The following is a 17500-nucleotide window of genomic DNA, read 5'->3' on the forward strand; positions in this document are numbered from 1 at the left end:
TAGCTAGGCAATGGCTGCTGGTGACTCGGGAGGTAGACTTATTGGCTCCCCCAGCCCTACATCATATTAACTATTCTTATATCTTTCTTCCAGTTGAGAAGTTCATTACATACAATACAGTATAGAGTTAGTAAATTACTTTGTCACCCGCGTGGAAACAGTTCCTCTTGGATCCATTAAGCTACGTTCTAATCATGTCTGTCATCTTTTATGGGCCCCATATCACATTATCCAAAGTAACGTTCATAACCATACTCCATTTTATATACTATTATTATTATTATTATTATTATTATTATTATTATTATTATTAGTACTACTGCTTGCTAAGCTACAACCCCAGTTGGAACAGCAGGATGCTATAAGGCCAAGGGCTCCAACAGAGAAAATAGCCCAGTGAGGAAAGGAAACAAGGAAAAATTAAATATTTTAAGAACAGCAACAACACCTAAACAAATATTTCCTATATAAACTTGAAAAACTATAACAAAACAAAAAGAAGAGAAATTAGATAGAATAGTTGCCAGATTGTATCCCTTGAATTATGGCTTCCTCTCATTCACCTTTAGCATCAGTGGCTAACAACTTCATGAAGCTCCTATCCTCTGTATTCACCGCTATCCAGACATTCCAGAGCAATTTTTTTTTCCATAATGAAATTAGCTTTCTTTTACTGGCTGGCCAGGTGAACGAAAGCTAATATATATTTTCATTTTCATTTCTAGGCTTCCGCTGGTCTGATTTAATTTAACTACGTTCAAGTTTTATTGAAAATTTTATTTTCATCCCAGATCTCACGTTACTCGTGTAACCAAGAATTATTATTATTATTATTATTATTATTATTAACAAAGACAGAAGGGTAACACCTCAACTAGGAACATTTAAGAAGAAAAGACCAATTTATAGTTGTTACTCTTCTTAAAGTATTTTATTTTCCTTTCCTCACTGAGCTATTTTCCCTGTTGGAGCCCCTGGGCTTGTAGCATCCTGTTTTTTCAACTATAGTCAATTTCTTTTAGCGATGCAGATTTGCACCGACTTGCAGCGGTGCCCTTTTAGCTCGGAAAAGTTTCCTGATCGCTGATTGGTTGGACGAGATAATTCTAACCAATCAGCGATCAGGAAAATTTTCCGAGCTAAAAGGGCACCGCTGCGAGTCTGTGCAAATCTGCCTCGATAAAAGAAATGGACTATAGGGTTGTGGCTTAGCAAATAATAATAATAATAATAATAATAATAATAATAATAATAATAATAATAATAATAATAATAATAATAATAATAATAATAATTGAATAAGAAAAAGAAAGTTTCAGAGAGGTTTTCATGTATTGCGTTTGTTAGTTAAGAATTTGATCTTTTTTTTTTTTTTTAGTTATCTTGAAGTCTCATTTTTTATATGAATCCCTCTGGTTGGCCAGGAAGTCCGAGTGAAATAAGCTGTATAAACTTGAAGCTTCGTGCAAGACTACAGGTAACGACTAACCTGCTGTAGTTGTTCGATGGTTTGCTGTTCTTCTTGTGCTTTCTCCGATGCCGCTTCCTCCAGCTGTTTGTTTAACGAATTGAGGCGTTCTTCCCGCTGTTGCGTGTAACAAGATTAAGATAATCTGTTGAAGAGACTAGGGAAGGTAGTCATTCTGTATGTGCTAATTCTCTCTCTCTCTCTCTCTCTCTCTCTCTCTCTCTCTCTCTCTCTCTCTCTCTCTCTCTCTCTCTCTCTCTCTCTCTCTCTCTCTCAGTACAATAGAATAGTCAGGAAATGATTGCAAATTATTGATAGAGGGGTTAAGGTACAAGATAAAACTCAAAGCTATGGATGACGTAGTGAGAATTGTAATAAGAAAGATGAACCGAAATTATAAATAAGTAAATCTTTTAGTGAGGTAGATAAAGAATATAAAGAAAATTACTAATGCTATTAGCAAACAAGGAGTTTCATGATAGTTTAAGGAATTTACATCGATTTCATAATGAAAAAAAAAATATTGGCTTTAAAACTATACAGTCTTATGAAATAATGATGTAATCATTTCAAGTAATCTATGTTATCTTGAGCAGACTAATATCAAAATTTTTGGCCTACAAGAGACTGTAAGATATGTAAATGCTTGCTTTTTAAAACGAAGTAATGAGAAAATCGATTATTTCTGGAAAATTATAAAGGGTCCAATTTATATTGAGCTTCGTTACTATATCACGATGAAGGTACAGTAACTGTTTTGAACGGCTTGTGGTTTTTTATGTGAAGACCAAAAGGGCTAAACCTTTACATTACAGGAAATTAAATGTGAATTCTGTTATTAAACTTCATCAACATAGAGAGCCTTACGTCAGGTTTTCCATATTATGTTTTTCTATTGCTTTTAACATGTTTTCCTGAATCACTGTGTGTGTCTTTGCCCAGTTACTTCCATATATACTGCTTTACTGAGCACCCATAACTTAACCCACAGTAACTGTTTTGAACGGCTTGTGGTTTTTTTATGTGAAGACCAAAAGGGCTAAACCTTTACATTACAGGAAATTAAATGTGAATTCTGTTATTAAACTTCATCAACATAGACAGCCTTACGTCAGGTTTTCCATATTATGTTTTTCTATTGCTTTTATCATGTTTTCTTGAATCACTGTGTGTGTCTTTGCCCAGTTACTTCCATATATACTGCTTTACTGAGCACCCATAACTTAACCCACAGTAACTGTTTTGAACGGCTTGTGGTTTTTTATGTGAAGACCAAAAGGGCTAAACCTTTACAGGACATGAAATTAAATGTGAATTCTGTTATTAAACTTCATCAACATAGAGAGCCTTACGTCAGGTTTTCCATATTATATTTTTCTATTGCTTTTATCATGTTTTCTTGAATCACTGTGTGTGTCTTTGCCCAGTTACTTCCATATATACTGCTTTACTGAGCACCCATAACTTAACCCACAGTAACTGTTTTGAACGGCTTGTGGTTTTTTTATGTGAAGACCAAAAGGGCTAAACCTTTACAGGACATGAAATTAAACGTGAATTCTGTTATTAAACTTCATCAACATAGAGAGCCTTACGTCAGGTTTTCCATATTATGTTTTTCTATTGCTTTTAACATGTTTTCCTGAATCACTGTGTGTGTCTTTGCCCAGTTACTTCCATATATACTGCTTTACTGAGCACCCATAACTTAACCCACAGTAACTGTTTTGAACGGCTTGTGGTTTTTTTATGTGAAGACCAAAAGGGCTAAACCTTTACAGGACATGAAATTAAATGTGAATTCTGTTATTAAACTTCATCAACATAGACAGCCTTACGTCAGTTTTTCCATATTATGTTTTTCTATTGCTTTTAACATGTTTTCCTGAATCACTGTGTGTGTCTTTGCCCAGTTACTTCCATATATACTGCTTTACTGAGCACCCATAACTTAACCCACAGTAACTGTTTTGAACGGCTTGTGGTTTTTTTTTGTGAAGACCAAAAGGGCTAAACCTTTACAGGACAAGAAATTAAATGTGAATTCTGTTATTAAACTTCATCAACATAGACAGCCTTACGTCAGGTTTTCCATATTATGTTTTTCTATTGCTTTTATCATGTTTTCTTGAATCACTGTGTGTGTCTTTGCCCAGTTACTTCCATATATACTGCTTTACTGAGCACCCATAACTTAACCCACAGTAACTGTTTTGAACGGCTTGTGGTTTTTTTATGTGAAGACCAAAAGGGCTAAACCTTTACAGGACATGAAATTAAATGTGAATTCTGTTATTAAACTTCATCAACATAGAGAGCCTTACGTCAGGTTTTCCATATTATATTTTTCTATTGCTTTTATCATGTTTTCTTGAATCACTGTGTGTGTCTTTGCCCAGTTACTTCCATATATACTGCTTTACTGAGCACCCATAACTTAACCCACAGTAACTGTTTTGAACGGCTTGTGGTTTTTTTATGTGAAGACCAAAAGGGCTAAACCTTTACAGGACATGAAATTAAACGTGAATTCTGTTATTAAACTTCATCAACATAGAGAGCCTTACGTCAGGTTTTCCATATTATGTTTTTCTATTGCTTTTAACATGTTTTCCTGAATCACTGTGTGTGTCTTTGCCCAGTTACTTCCATATATACTGCTTTACTGAGCACCCATAACTTAACCCACAGTAACTGTTTTGAACGGCTTGTGGTTTTTTTATGTGAAGACCAAAAGGGCTAAACCTTTACAGGACATGAAATTAAATGTGAATTCTGTTATTAAACTTCATCAACATAGACAGCCTTACGTCAGTTTTTCCATATTATGTTTTTCTATTGCTTTTAACATGTTTTCCTGAATCACTGTGTGTGTCTTTGCCCAGTTACTTCCATATATACTGCTTTACTGAGCACCCATAACTTAACCCACAGTAACTGTTTTGAACGGCTTGTGGTTTTTTTATGTGAAGACCAAAAGGGCTAAACCTTTACAGGACAAGAAATTAAACGTGAATTCTGTTATTAAACTTCATCAACATAGACAGCCTTACGTCAGTTTTTCCATATTATGTTCTTCTATTGCTTTTAACATGATTTCCTGAATCATTCTGTGTGTCTCTGCCCAGTTACTTCCATATATACTGCTTTACTGAGCACCTATAACTTAACCCATAACTTCACTTGTAGTCCAAACCTCGTATTTCTATTTTCCAGCAGCTGCTTACCTTATCGATTACCCATCTCACTTGTTATGCGATTTGCCCACTACTCTATTTCAAATATAATTACACCTTTCCAAAACTAATTTTCTTTGTTAGTGGCGAAGTTTCCTCTTCATTGAGGCCGAATTATCATCATTCTTTGTACTATCTACTTGTACATGCTTCTTACAAGGTTATAGCAGACCGACTTCTTTATTAAAAAAAAAAAATCAGGATTATGAAACATGAAACCCGAGAAGCCAAATACAGCCCTTGTAAAATTTTAAGTAAGAAGGGTAGAAAGTCTCCTAAAAAAAAAAAAAAAAAAAAAAAAATTCACAGGATTATGAAACCCGAGACGCCAAATACAGCCTTGTAAAATGTTAAGTAAGAAGGGTAGAAAGTCTCCTTAACTAACATATCTTTGGAGAAGCACATACCTGCTTTGAAGCGTGTTGAAGGAAGTTGAGCCTTTTGACCAAATCGTGTAATTTGTATTCTGATGCTTTGATAGTACCGTCTGCCTTCTTCACTCGACAGGGAGCGCTGTTGGCTCTCCTCCGCTGCTGCAGGACTTTTTCCACACTCCGTTCGCTACCCTAATGAGGTAAAAATGTGGGGAAAGAAACATAGGATATAAAACTAAAAAGATTAAGGTAATCTTCATCTCACAAATTATTTTCTTTTAATATGCTATTTTTCTTACTGTTTATTGCAAATGTTTTTAAGCACTGATGTTATTTTTGATTTATGGTAATAGCGGTATGTTTGCTTTTATTAAGAGATAATGTCATATACAGTATACAGTGGATGACTCTTAAACAGTATACTTTGCGTTTGATCCATTCAGTGCAAGCATAGTTATTTCTACTGAATCATTAGTTTGAGTAGAATGAATTTTAAGGGCCAGTGCTATCATTGCAAGATTGTTTGTATTTTCATTTTTTCCCAATGCAAGAAGTCTAACTTCGTTTGTAGATTCCATCTGGTTCAGTTACCTGTTTAGATTCTTCAATTTTGACATGAAGAAGTTTGATATCTCCTCTGAGCGAAATGATGGATGTCTTGTTAGTTTGCTTCTCTGCCTCGCTCTCCTCATAGAAGGCTTTGCTTGCTCCCTCTGAAAAAAAAATCAAAATATATATTTACTGCAAAGATTAAAACCAAACCTCCATGTACAGTTGACAGCTGTGAATAGCATACTGCTTTTCAACCTTTAAATGTGCAAGGGTGTTCTAATTCTGTATGGAATTGGCGCATATAGTGCCCTAAGTAGCATGATTTATAGAGTAGTAAAGGTTCTATGTTGAGTCCTTTTTGCCTAAGGAGCATGCCCACCTGCCTACTAATTTTATTTTTTTTTTATTTTTTTTTTTTTTTTTGTCAGCTCCTTCCCATATAGCAGTTCAAATTCCTCAACTTTGTCTTGTTGCCGTTTTCATCTCCTATTTAAGAACAAACTTATCAGAATGTTCCATGAGATCGTAAAGCCACTTTAGAATACACTAGCACAGTGGTAATAGTCTAAAGTATACTTATTTGTTTGTAACATTTTTAATAATCGATAAAGCATTTTAAGGAATTAAAAGAAATTTTCACTTTATTGACATATTTTTATTACGTTGCATTTCAGTCATGCGATACAAAGCATATTATGAACTTCATAACTAGATAACACTTCATAATATGAAGTGTTATCTAGTTAGGAAAAAAGTTTAGACATCATTTTGACTCTTTTCGTATTGAATAGCTATCATTAACTTTCTATTTACTGGACAATTAACCAAGCATTTTTCACTTCTTGTTTTTCTCAGTAAGATAAGATTTCCAGCCTAAGAGGGCTCAACAAATTGGTGTGTCACTCTCATTACTGTTAATGTGATACTGACCAATTCCATTGGGCCACTCACTCTCATTCCACCCAGTGTAAAGTTGCAAGGTGGGTGAAGTTCATTGTCTGTCTGACTGGGAATTCTTAATATAATTCAGTAATAAATGGGGGAAAATTCCCACCACACATCTTACATATTTTTAAGGCAGACTTTATATAAAGTAAAGGAGTAGTCTTGGTCTCTGTCTTATATATCCGGCAAGTATGCAAAAGCACTATCATAGAGATTTAAACAAGTTGTGTTATGGACTAACGTGACTATATCTATTTCTTATGGTGGCCGAGGTGGTAACGTCCCTGACTGGTGAACGACAGACTCGTTAGTTTCTTTGATCGCTGCAACCTCACCATCCTGTGAGCTAAGGATGAGGGGTTTAGGGGAGGCTATAGGTCTGTCTGCTGAGTCATCAGTAGCCATTGCCTGGCCCTCCTTTATCCTAGCTTGGGTGGAGAGGGGGCTTGGGCGCTGATCATAATGTATATATGGTCAGTCTCTAGGGCATTATCCTGCTCTATTGGGCAATGTTACTGTCCCCTGCCTCTGCCATTCATGAGCGGCCTTTAAGCCTTTAAACCTTTATGCAGCTCAGACTGGTTATACCAACCTAAATCTAACCTGGCATTGTATAACACTAAAAGTAAACTGCGTTAAGATATCAGTATCTATTTAGATAATATAAAACTGACTTACAGATCCACGAGATGAGGAAGGATATTAGGAGATGTAGCTGACCGAGATGCATTATAATTCATATGAATTAACACTTATATTGACCACTTCCTTGCTACATCAAGAAAATTATGAGCGTACGAAGTACTGCATGTCAAACGAGAATGACTTAGAGGTAAGAAGTCCTCAAGAGATCCATGGTCGACAAAATGAAGACCTGTAGATGAATTGGAAATTTATCCAGTCAATTCTACAAAGTAAAATAAGAGTGCCCCTTAGATAAGGAAAACCATGTACGCATGGAGAGTCAAGCCCCATATTGTGGTCATCATCATCATATATACAATTGAAAATACAAATAATTTGGCTAGAAAGTCTCCACATTTGTAAAAAGCATAACGTGGAGTCGAGGGATAGACTCGAGTAAATGCTTTTGAAATTAAGAAATAATTTTCTAGGTAATCACCATCATTAGTTATTTTTGTTCATATCAGGTTCCCATTGTGGTTTTAAGAATAGGGTAAAACTCGCAATTCGTTTGCCATGTGTACTTTTGCCTCTGCCTGAATTCCAGTAATGACCCTTGCCTCTTCATGATTTTGTGGTTCTTCTTATTTGACCTCCTTTTTGCTAATTCCATATCTGCTACTCTTCTAGCGGACTTCCCCTTTCCAGTTGCAAGGAATGTCACATATGTTACCTCTGACTCCTAACTTTACTGGCTTCTAGTCAGAAGTAATGCCAGCGATCATCAGATGGTCGAAATCATTAATAGTGTTAACTATACAAAGTGAATCTGCGAATGGATACAAGATTGGGGCTTCCAGTAGTCTTTATTTACTGCAGTTGGACTCGTAATTTTCAGACTAAACCATATTTGTTTATAATGGCAGCTACTTAATTTCACTTGAGAGCAGAAAAAATTTTGCTGAAAGGTTCCACCATTCACGTACCAGTATGTCTCTTTTTCAAGGTCACTAATTATATCACCAATAACGATTAAATAAGGAAGGTGCTCTGCAGTTGTACTGTGAAACACCAAGCAGCGTAACTTTCTGCTGTGTCGCTTTGAACCAAAGCTACAAAGTTTGAGATTATTTTCTAGTGGATAACAATTTGGAACAGCCAGAACATAGATAATTTTCAACAACATTAAAAGATACAGAAGGCACTTCACTGTTGCCAAATTGGTTTCTAACTGGGCTTGAACTATATCAGGAAGTAAAGATCTAGGTTCAGAACACTTTAATAATAACTTGAAAATCAGGTCTCTAATAGCGTGAGGCTTAATGTTTGGATAGAGCTACCTTTATTGGTATCTTCACTTGGCACTCGTTTTATTCCAACATTTGTGACCATAGTTGTTGTAATTCCAGTTTTCAGAAATAAGTTGTATTTTCTTTGGGAACGGAGTCATTGCTCAATGTCAATTACTCTGGAAAATATATATTTTTTTTGGATAAGGGCTCTTAGCATGCTTTAATGGCAACGTGAAATACGTCTAGGATTATTTTATTGTTTCCGGGACAAAGACATTTCCCTCAGTCTAGAAAAGTGGTTCGCTTGAAATAAGTTTGTATATCATCCAAATAACTCATTCCAAAATTATTTCTATCGTGGACATTTGGGTTTTGTTAATGATAAGATTTTTCTTTTACACATTACTTATTACTTTTAAGCCCAGTGTTAGGTTTATTACACAGGAATAAGTATCCACGTTCTGAAACAATCTGCAGATTCAAACGGATATAGGTAGAGTTGAAAGAATGGAAATACCTTGAATGAAATACTATTGATGTTCTTTACACTGTTAAAAAGCCGTAATTTTAATCGGAAATTCTCCGTAAAAAAAATATACTGTTCTCAGCCGTCTCTCATTAAGATACAGGCGACCGTAATTTTTACATTACTTAGTTATTATATTTTACGGGTTGGTGACTGTAATATCACTCACTTATGTCAATATGTCCCTTGTTAAAACGGTAAATGTCTGGCAACATTTATTCCAGTATTTTTACCGTTTTTACCACAGATTTTTAACATTAGTTTTCGTCGATTGGTTGCTTAATTTATTTTGTGTGAAGTAGAAATCAAAATAATCCGTTTTTTAGTCTATTGTAGGAAAAAATCTTGAAGATTTTTCTCAGAATATGACAGCTAAAACACGATTATTTATGTATATTTTTTTACTCTGCGTATCATTCATCGTTTGAACCCATTTTACTTCCATGCATAAATATACTCTATTCTGTAGAAGTCTTGTTTTTAATAATTTCATATTTCCCGAAAATGGAGCCACGTAATGCATGGCAATTATAGTCATAAGCTAAAATCCTTGTCACTAAATAAATAAATAAAAGATTAATTTGTTCGCTTCATTGTTTATAACTTCAAAAGCTATATTTGTAACCTTGACATTCACAACAAAAACTATTTTTTTCTTAGATACAATGTTTAAATGTTCTTTTATATCTTATCTATTTTTATATCAGCAGCTATTTTTTGACTCGCCTTTGATGTATCATCCACATCAATAGATTAGGTAGTGGGAAGCTTGATCAATAGCAATGAGGGAAAAAAAAATGACATCCGGGTAAATTTTTTCTCTTGCAACGTGAAAGTCTTCGCTTCGTTAAAACAGAGCAACATCAGTGTTGTGGTGAATTGTGTTTCTACTACGTCATTCAGTTCCTTGTGTTTCAGAATCTTATGAAATTAAATTTCAATCTCTTATGAACGTTTTTCAGGTAATGTCTAAGTATTTATCTTATGAACGTTTTTCAGGTAATGTCTAAGTATTTATCTTATGAACGTTTTTCAGGTAATGTCTAAGTATTTATCTTATGAACGTTTTTCAGGTAATGTCTAAGTATTTATCTTATGAACGTTTTTCAGGTAATGTTTAAGTGATACAATTTACGATTATTATTAGTATTACTTGCTAAGCTACAACCCTAGTTGGAAAGCAAGATGCTATAAGCCCAGGGGTCCCAACAGGGAAAATAGCCCACTAAGGAAAGGAAAAAATGAATATAAAATACTTTAAGAAGAAGAGTAACGACATTAAAATAGATATCTCCTATATAAACTATAAAAAATTAACAAAACAAGAGGAAGAAAAATAAGATAGAATAGTGTGCTTGAGTGATTATGTCGTATGTTTCAGTTGAGGGTTAAAATTTACCCCATTTTTTATGCTGGGATTATTTTTATCATTGATCTTACATTGAAATTAAATTTCTACTTCACCTTGGACCAACAAAAGCCATATACAAGTAGTTGGAACCTAACTATTGCACTGGGTTCAAGCCCAATGTAGGATATAAATCTATATATATTACTCATGTGATTATATGTTAATTTTCATTATAATATTCACTTAGTAGCGGTAATAAGATTAAAAATGCTGTTGATTGGGCCAGATGATTTGTTGGAAAGTTGTGAAAACTAACATTATGCAATAACCTCACCAGTTGTATCTTCATTGCTTTGGTTCCTTGTGACGGTAAACCTTTTTACTCTATTTGCTACTTACTTTTAAATGTTATTGTCTTTGTGTTGTATTTGTAATATCATGATTTAGTATATTGGTCCTTTAATTTGATTATACTTTGGTATTTTAGTTTACTGCTGTGTCAATTTTTATATGATTTTAGTTGATTTATTTTGTTTTCCTTCGGTTTTAATTTCCCTTTATCTCTGCTTTATTTTTTTCCTTAACAGTGGATGACGCCAGGGAAAAAACACATGAGCCACTGCCTCGTTCATCTTTCAACTAAAATAATAAAATTTCGATAAGATCAGTCACCCATTGCATCTACACAGAGGCACAACAGTCCTTCAAACCTACACACACACACACACACACACACACACACACACACACACACACACACACACACACACACACACACACACACACACACACACCCTAGATTTCAAAGCCTAATTCTCTTGTGTCCCCATCTATACAACCCTTTCTATACCTCCTTCTATCTCGTAGCAGTTCTGAATTATATATTCTCCACTTGATTTGAGTAAAGTGTGAATATTGAAATTGAGAAAACAAACATGAAGCTACTAAATTGAATTAACGGTGTAGCATGTGCGGTGTAAAAAGTGAAAAGGGGAAATGAGATATATAAAAATGAAATAGGGGTAGACTAAAGGTAGTAGGTTGGCCAGGGCACCAGCTCCCGTTGAGATACTACCACTAGAGAGCTATGGGGTCCTTTGATTGGCCAGACTACTACATTGGATCCTTCTCTCTGGTTACGGTTCACTTTCCCTTTGCCTACACACACACACACCGAATAGCCTGGCCTATTCTTTACATATTCTCCTCTGTCCTCATACACCTGACAACACTGAGATTACCAAACAACTCTTCTTCACTCAAGGGGTTACTTCACTGTAATTGTTCAGTGGCCACTTTACTCTTGGTAAAGGTAGAAGAGACTTTTTAGGTATGGTAAGCAGCTTTTCCAGGAGAAGGACATTTCAAAATCAAGCCATTGTACTCTAGTCTTGGGTAGTGCCATATCCTCTGTACCATGGTCTTCCACTGTCTTGGGTTAGAGTTCTCTTGCTTGAGGGTACACTTGGGCACACTATTCTATCTTATTTCTCTTCCTCTTGTTTTATTAATGTTTTTTATAGATTATATAGGAGATATTTATTTTAATGTTAATGTTCTTAAAATGTTTCCTTGTTTTCTTTCCTCACTAAGCTATTTTCCCTGTCGGAGACCCCAGGCTTATAACATTCTGCTTTTTCAAATAGAGTTAGCAATTATTAATGATAATAATAATAATAATAATAATAATAATAATAATACATGTAAAGATGGATTAATGACGTCATATGGTTTGGTTCATATGGAGAGACTGGAGCATGACAATTTTGTCGCATATTATTGCTCAACTGTTTTGTGATTACAATTTATTTCAAGATATCCATTTGAATTTTCTCATCCGTCCTTTCCTCCATACAATCCTGTATCTTCCTGGTTTCCATTTGCCTTCATTTAATTACTGTTGTTGACACCCGCTGAAAAGTTTAATTCTTGTGGGATATATATTTTATATTGCAACTAAGAACTGTAATTTGTCTTACCCCAAAGTTTATATATAATGAAACATTTCCAAGTGTGGTTAAACACTAAAAGATATTGGTAGCTTTTATCTGTGTCATCATTATCAACAGCCGTTACCAGTCCACTGCAGGATAAAGTCCTCAAATATGTTCTACCACACGCGTCTGTTTATGATCTTTCTAAGCCAGTCTGTACCCGCAATTTTTTCTTAGGTCGCCAATCCATCGTCTTCTCTTCCTTCCCCTGCTCCGTGAATATTTATTTCTCCATTAGCAGCAACCGTGTTGAAAAATAACCCGAATCTTCTGGGAATTGTGCGAAGTCATTCCAAAAAGAAGAAAAAGAAGAAGAAGAAACCCATTTGCTCCAATGACAATAGAGACGGCTAAATGCATGGAGAACATTAAAAGCATACCAAGACCGGTCCGCTTCCCGCGCTTTGGGTACATGAAAAAAAAAATGGCAATCAGCAAGAGAACTGTCTCCCCTTCTGCTCGTTTGTGCTGTTATGTAAACAAGTTCCATCCGAGAACAATGGGATCTGTGACGTGAGAATGCAAAGCCATTTAGTCAGTTTACAGTGTTGTTTGAGGATTAAGACTATTATTGGAGAGATAGAGGGGGGGGGGACGGGGGGAGGGTGCAGTATTCATATAAGGGGGATAGGGAGGAAAAACATTAAGAGGGGGAAAGATAATGGCTTGTCATAAGTGAGAGTCAAGTTGACTGATTGTTGTACTAATTGATTTGGCATAATTTGGCGTCGAGGATGGCAAGAACTGGAAAACAGACCGACGAAAAAGAACTGAACTGAAAAGAAAGTGTTGCAAAGAAACTGTTCTCTCATCTCGGAACAAAAGCGGTGACTTGTAATGAACACGCAAAAACGGTTCCAACCAACCTAATTTTCTCTCTCTCTCTCTCTCTCTCTCTCTCTCTCTCTCTCTCTCTCTCTCTCTCTCTCTCTCTCTCTCTCTCTCTCTCATCATAGTATTTTTTAAATATTTCAACGTATTGTTTCTTCGTACTGATTTTCCAACTTTTTATCCTCCTTGCATCTCTCTCTCTCTCTCTCCCCGAAGCTTTTTAATTTTTCAACGTATTGTTTCTTCAATCTGATATTTTCCAACTTTATTCTCCTTGTACTCTCTCTCTCTCTCTCTCTCTCTCTCTCTCTCTCTCTCTCTCTCTCTCTCTCTCTCTCTCTCTCTCTCTCTCTCTCTCTCAACAAAGCTTTTCAGTATTTCAACGTTTTTTTTCTTCAAAATGATTTTCTAACTCTTCATCCTCCTTGCATCTCTCTCTCTCTCTCTCTCTCTCTCTCTCTCTCTCTCTCTCTCTCTCTCTCTCAACAAAGCTTTTCAGTATTTCAACGTTTTTTTTTCTTCAAAATGATTTTCTAACTCTTCATCCTCCTTGCATCTCTCTCTCTCTCTCTCTCTCTCTCTCTCTCTCTCTCTCTCAACAAAGCCTCAACACCTGTCCACCTGTTAAAGGAAGACAGCCACAGCAAGATCGTTACAAGTCTAAGCTATTCATCAGTCGCCATTAACTATAGTCCATTTCTTTTATCGAGGCAGATTTGTACAGACTCGCAGCGGTGCCCTTTTAATTCGGAAAATTTTCCTGATCGCTGATTGGTTAGAATTATCTCGTCCAACCAATCAGCGATCAGGAAACTTTTCCGAGCTAAAAGGGCACCGCTGCGAGTCGGTGCAAATCTGCATCGCTAAAAGAAATGGACTATAGTAGCGTACTTGTGCCCCATATATATGTTTGCACAATTGGCATCATTAATTTCCGTACACTTTAACGTGGAGCTAAGGAGACATCTGATCTGACAGTTGTACAGTACGTTGTAGCAGGTAACGCTGTTCAGTAAAAAAGAGAATCTTTTGGCAACGCTGCCTGTAAATCGAAGTACCTGAGATTATAAAGATGCAAGCAAGAGAAATTTTATTAATTTTACGAAGTGCTGTTAACCACATCATATATTTCGATACAGCACTTCGTAAAATTAATAATAAAAAAAAAAAAGATGTTGATCACCTCTTTACAAGCGTTGCCAACAGGTTCTCTTCTCAACACATCGTTACTTAGGACAATGTGCAGCTGTCGGATGTCTCCTTAGCTAACCGTGAAGTGTACCGGAATTAATATAGCCAACTGTATCTTCACTTGGGCCGAAGGCTTTCAAGTAATCTTTATATCGAAATTGAAAAACAGTGCCATTTTCATTCAATTCCAGAGGCTTAAAGAAGCATTTGAAAAAAAAAAATGTTTTAACAACGGCATTTTCTATACATATATAGTACAGTACATTAAAGTTTTACATCACATTACTACATATATGTATGTATGTTTATAAAAAAAAAATCATCATACTCTTTTTACCCCTTCTCTGTGTGGCCCATCACAGTTTGTTAACTACCTGATACTTGATTAACATTTCCTTAGGCGTTAATAAAGGGTCTTCTTTGCTTCCTTTGGTCCTATGTAGTAACATTTTAGTCTCCTGCTTTGTTTCCGTTCCCTCACTGCATGGCCTCCTCACCCCCCAACCTCGGGCCTTATGGATCAGATGATTTTACTTATCAAATTAAATCAGTCCCGCTGTTGTTCAGACTCCCTTAATTTTGTCTACTTTGTGCAACTTTGTGGCTTTCTCCTAGTTGTACCTCTTCACTGAATAGCTTCCTCGTGTCCTTGGCCTTTCCTCACTGGGCTATTTCTCCATGTTGGAGCCCTGGGGTTGTAGCATCTTGTTTTTCCAACTAGGGTTGTAACTTAGCTATTAATAATAATAACAACAACAACAACAATAATAATAATAATAATAATAATAATAATAATAATAATAATATGGCCCAAATTCCATATATGCATTTTATAAATCCCGTGTCTATGCTCTAGTCCTCTCCCAGGATTCGATCCTGGGTGTCCTGGCCAATACCCAAAGATGCAGCTGATCACTTTTGTCCCAAAACCAACAAGCCCTCATAGTACTGAATGGCTCTTGAAGTTGATCAATATAAATGTCACTATTAATAACGGCGTAAATATAAAAGGATTGTGCAATTCGTTTTGACTTGAGTTCTGTCGCTTGTTGAATATTTACTCTTAGTTTTGGTAATTTTCCAAATCCTCAAATGAACCGTGTATAGCGTAAATGAGAATAGATGATATGAATGGGCTATGTCTTTATGTTGAAAATATGGTCGGTTAAATTGACTACTGGGCAATGCATGTGATACAAGACAATGTTCAAAAGTATGGAGATCAAAGGTAACACACGTGACTGTTTATATGTCGCGTTTATGAACAGCATTGCTGCTACAGAGACGATATGAGGGATTTTTAAATATTTTTTTTTTTATAAAATTCATAACGATTGAGGTTAAAGAAATATATTTTATTACACAATATTGAGTAATCTCGGCTCTCATTCCATCTTATTTTGCGTTTCATTTGATTATTATTAGTAGCAAAGCTACAACCCCAATTGGAAAAGCATTTTTGAGTATTCAAGCGTTCAAGTGCTGACCAGGAAACACACCTGGTGGTGAATGATAATTTTTAGTAAAAAAGGCAATAAATTTGCTGAAGGCAGCTATTTCTTTCCTTTGATTTTCTCTTCCTTAATCTTGATGAAGTTGTGCCGATAAATGTCTTAAATTTCTTATTAAATAATGGCTTATTGGTCGTACGTTTTCTTTATTGGATGTTAATTTTTATTTCAAACATCAAGATAAGCGAGAAAACCAAATTGAATGATAGACGAAAATGTTAGGAAGAACGGATTTGTATTGCCAACGCTGAATGAACATCTTTACCATAACGAAGAGAGAAAAGAAAACTTGGAATAAAACTATTTTGTATAGTACAGTATACAATTTAATTTGATAATTGGGCACTGAGTACAATGGGATATCTAACTTTGTCCAACTTTTAGATCGATGTAGGTAACTGGTACTGTTATCTCCCCATAGTCATTTTTTTAATGCTGCTACTATACTCAACGCAGTGAGAAAGTGCTATAGGGGGAGGGCAGCTGGTTTATAATCGAATTCCCCCACTTATGCCACATATCCATAGATCACAGGCTTGCTTTCTCAATTCCTGCATTCTCTCTCTTTATATAGAAATTGGTGTATATCCGAAAATAATAGAGAGAGAGAGGAGAGAGAGAGAGAGAGAGAGAGAGAGAATAATAACAATAATAAGAGTAAACTGACGTCAGTTGTTACAGTTAATTGGAGAGAGAGAGAGAGAGAGAGAGAGAGAGAGAGAGAGAGAGAGGAGAGAGAGAGAGAGAGAGAGAATAATAACAATAAAAGTAAACTGACGTCAGTGGTTACAGTTAATTGGAGAGAGAGAGAGAGAGAGAGAGAGAGAGAGAGAGAGAGAGAGAGAGAGAGAGAGAGAGAGAGAGAATAATAAAAGTAAACTGACGTCAGTGGGTTACAGTTAATTGGAGAGAGAGAGAGAGAGAGAGGAGAGAGAGAGAGAGACGAGAGAGAGAATAATAATAAGAATAAAAGTAAACTGACGTCAGTGGTTACAGTTAATTGGGGATAGAGAGAGAGAGAGAGATTATGAGGAACAGGTTAGAGAGCAGGCTGGTGTTCTGTGAGGTATATCAATGAGGGGATCTAATTCAAACCAGGTGCCCTCCCATATCGGTCTTTTTCGCTGCGTTGACTTTATAGTAGATGCGTGGAGGAAATTTTCTTTATTATTAACACCTTTCCTGTTTATGTTATCAATTCTTCTCGTGGTTATTGTTTTATTTCACATCCCAATCTTTCATATTTCTCTCTTGAATTTTCCTGTCCGAGGGAAAGTAAGCCATTAAAAATTCCGTAATTATCGGTATATGATATAAACTGTATTGAAAACGAATAAATGCTTTGCGCACAATTAATATATTTGATGAAAACATTAACAATAATGTGGCCTTAATGATAACCAGGTATAGGAAGAAGTTCCATTTTTACGGATAATGGGGTTTGGGGAGCCTATAGGTCTATCTGCTGAGTCATCAGCAGCCACTGCCTGGCCCCTCCCCCTGGTCCTAGCTTGGGTGGAGAGGAGGCTGGGGCGCTGATCATATAATATGTGGTCAGAGCGTAGGGCATTGTCCTGATTGCTGTGTCATTCATGGAGTGACCTT

General features: G+C 35.8%; 1 protein-coding gene across 1 annotated transcript in view; it reads right to left on the bottom strand.

The window, feature by feature from the left end:
* Positions 1 to 17500, bottom strand: part of CCDC151 (Coiled-coil domain containing protein 151) — a 197044-nt gene that overhangs the window by 115858 nt on the left and 63686 nt on the right. The window contains exons 3-5 of the mRNA XM_068376116.1: positions 5670 to 5791; positions 5112 to 5270; positions 1490 to 1585 (exon numbers count right to left, since the gene is read on the bottom strand). Coding sequence (XP_068232217.1) covers positions 1490 to 1585; positions 5112 to 5270; positions 5670 to 5791 — 377 coding nt within the window. The remainder of the gene's footprint in view (positions 1 to 1489; positions 1586 to 5111; positions 5271 to 5669; positions 5792 to 17500) is intronic.

This window comes from Palaemon carinicauda, chromosome 6 (genome assembly GCF_036898095.1).
Source record: "Palaemon carinicauda isolate YSFRI2023 chromosome 6, ASM3689809v2, whole genome shotgun sequence".
NCBI lineage: Eukaryota > Metazoa > Arthropoda > Malacostraca > Decapoda > Palaemonidae > Palaemon > Palaemon carinicauda.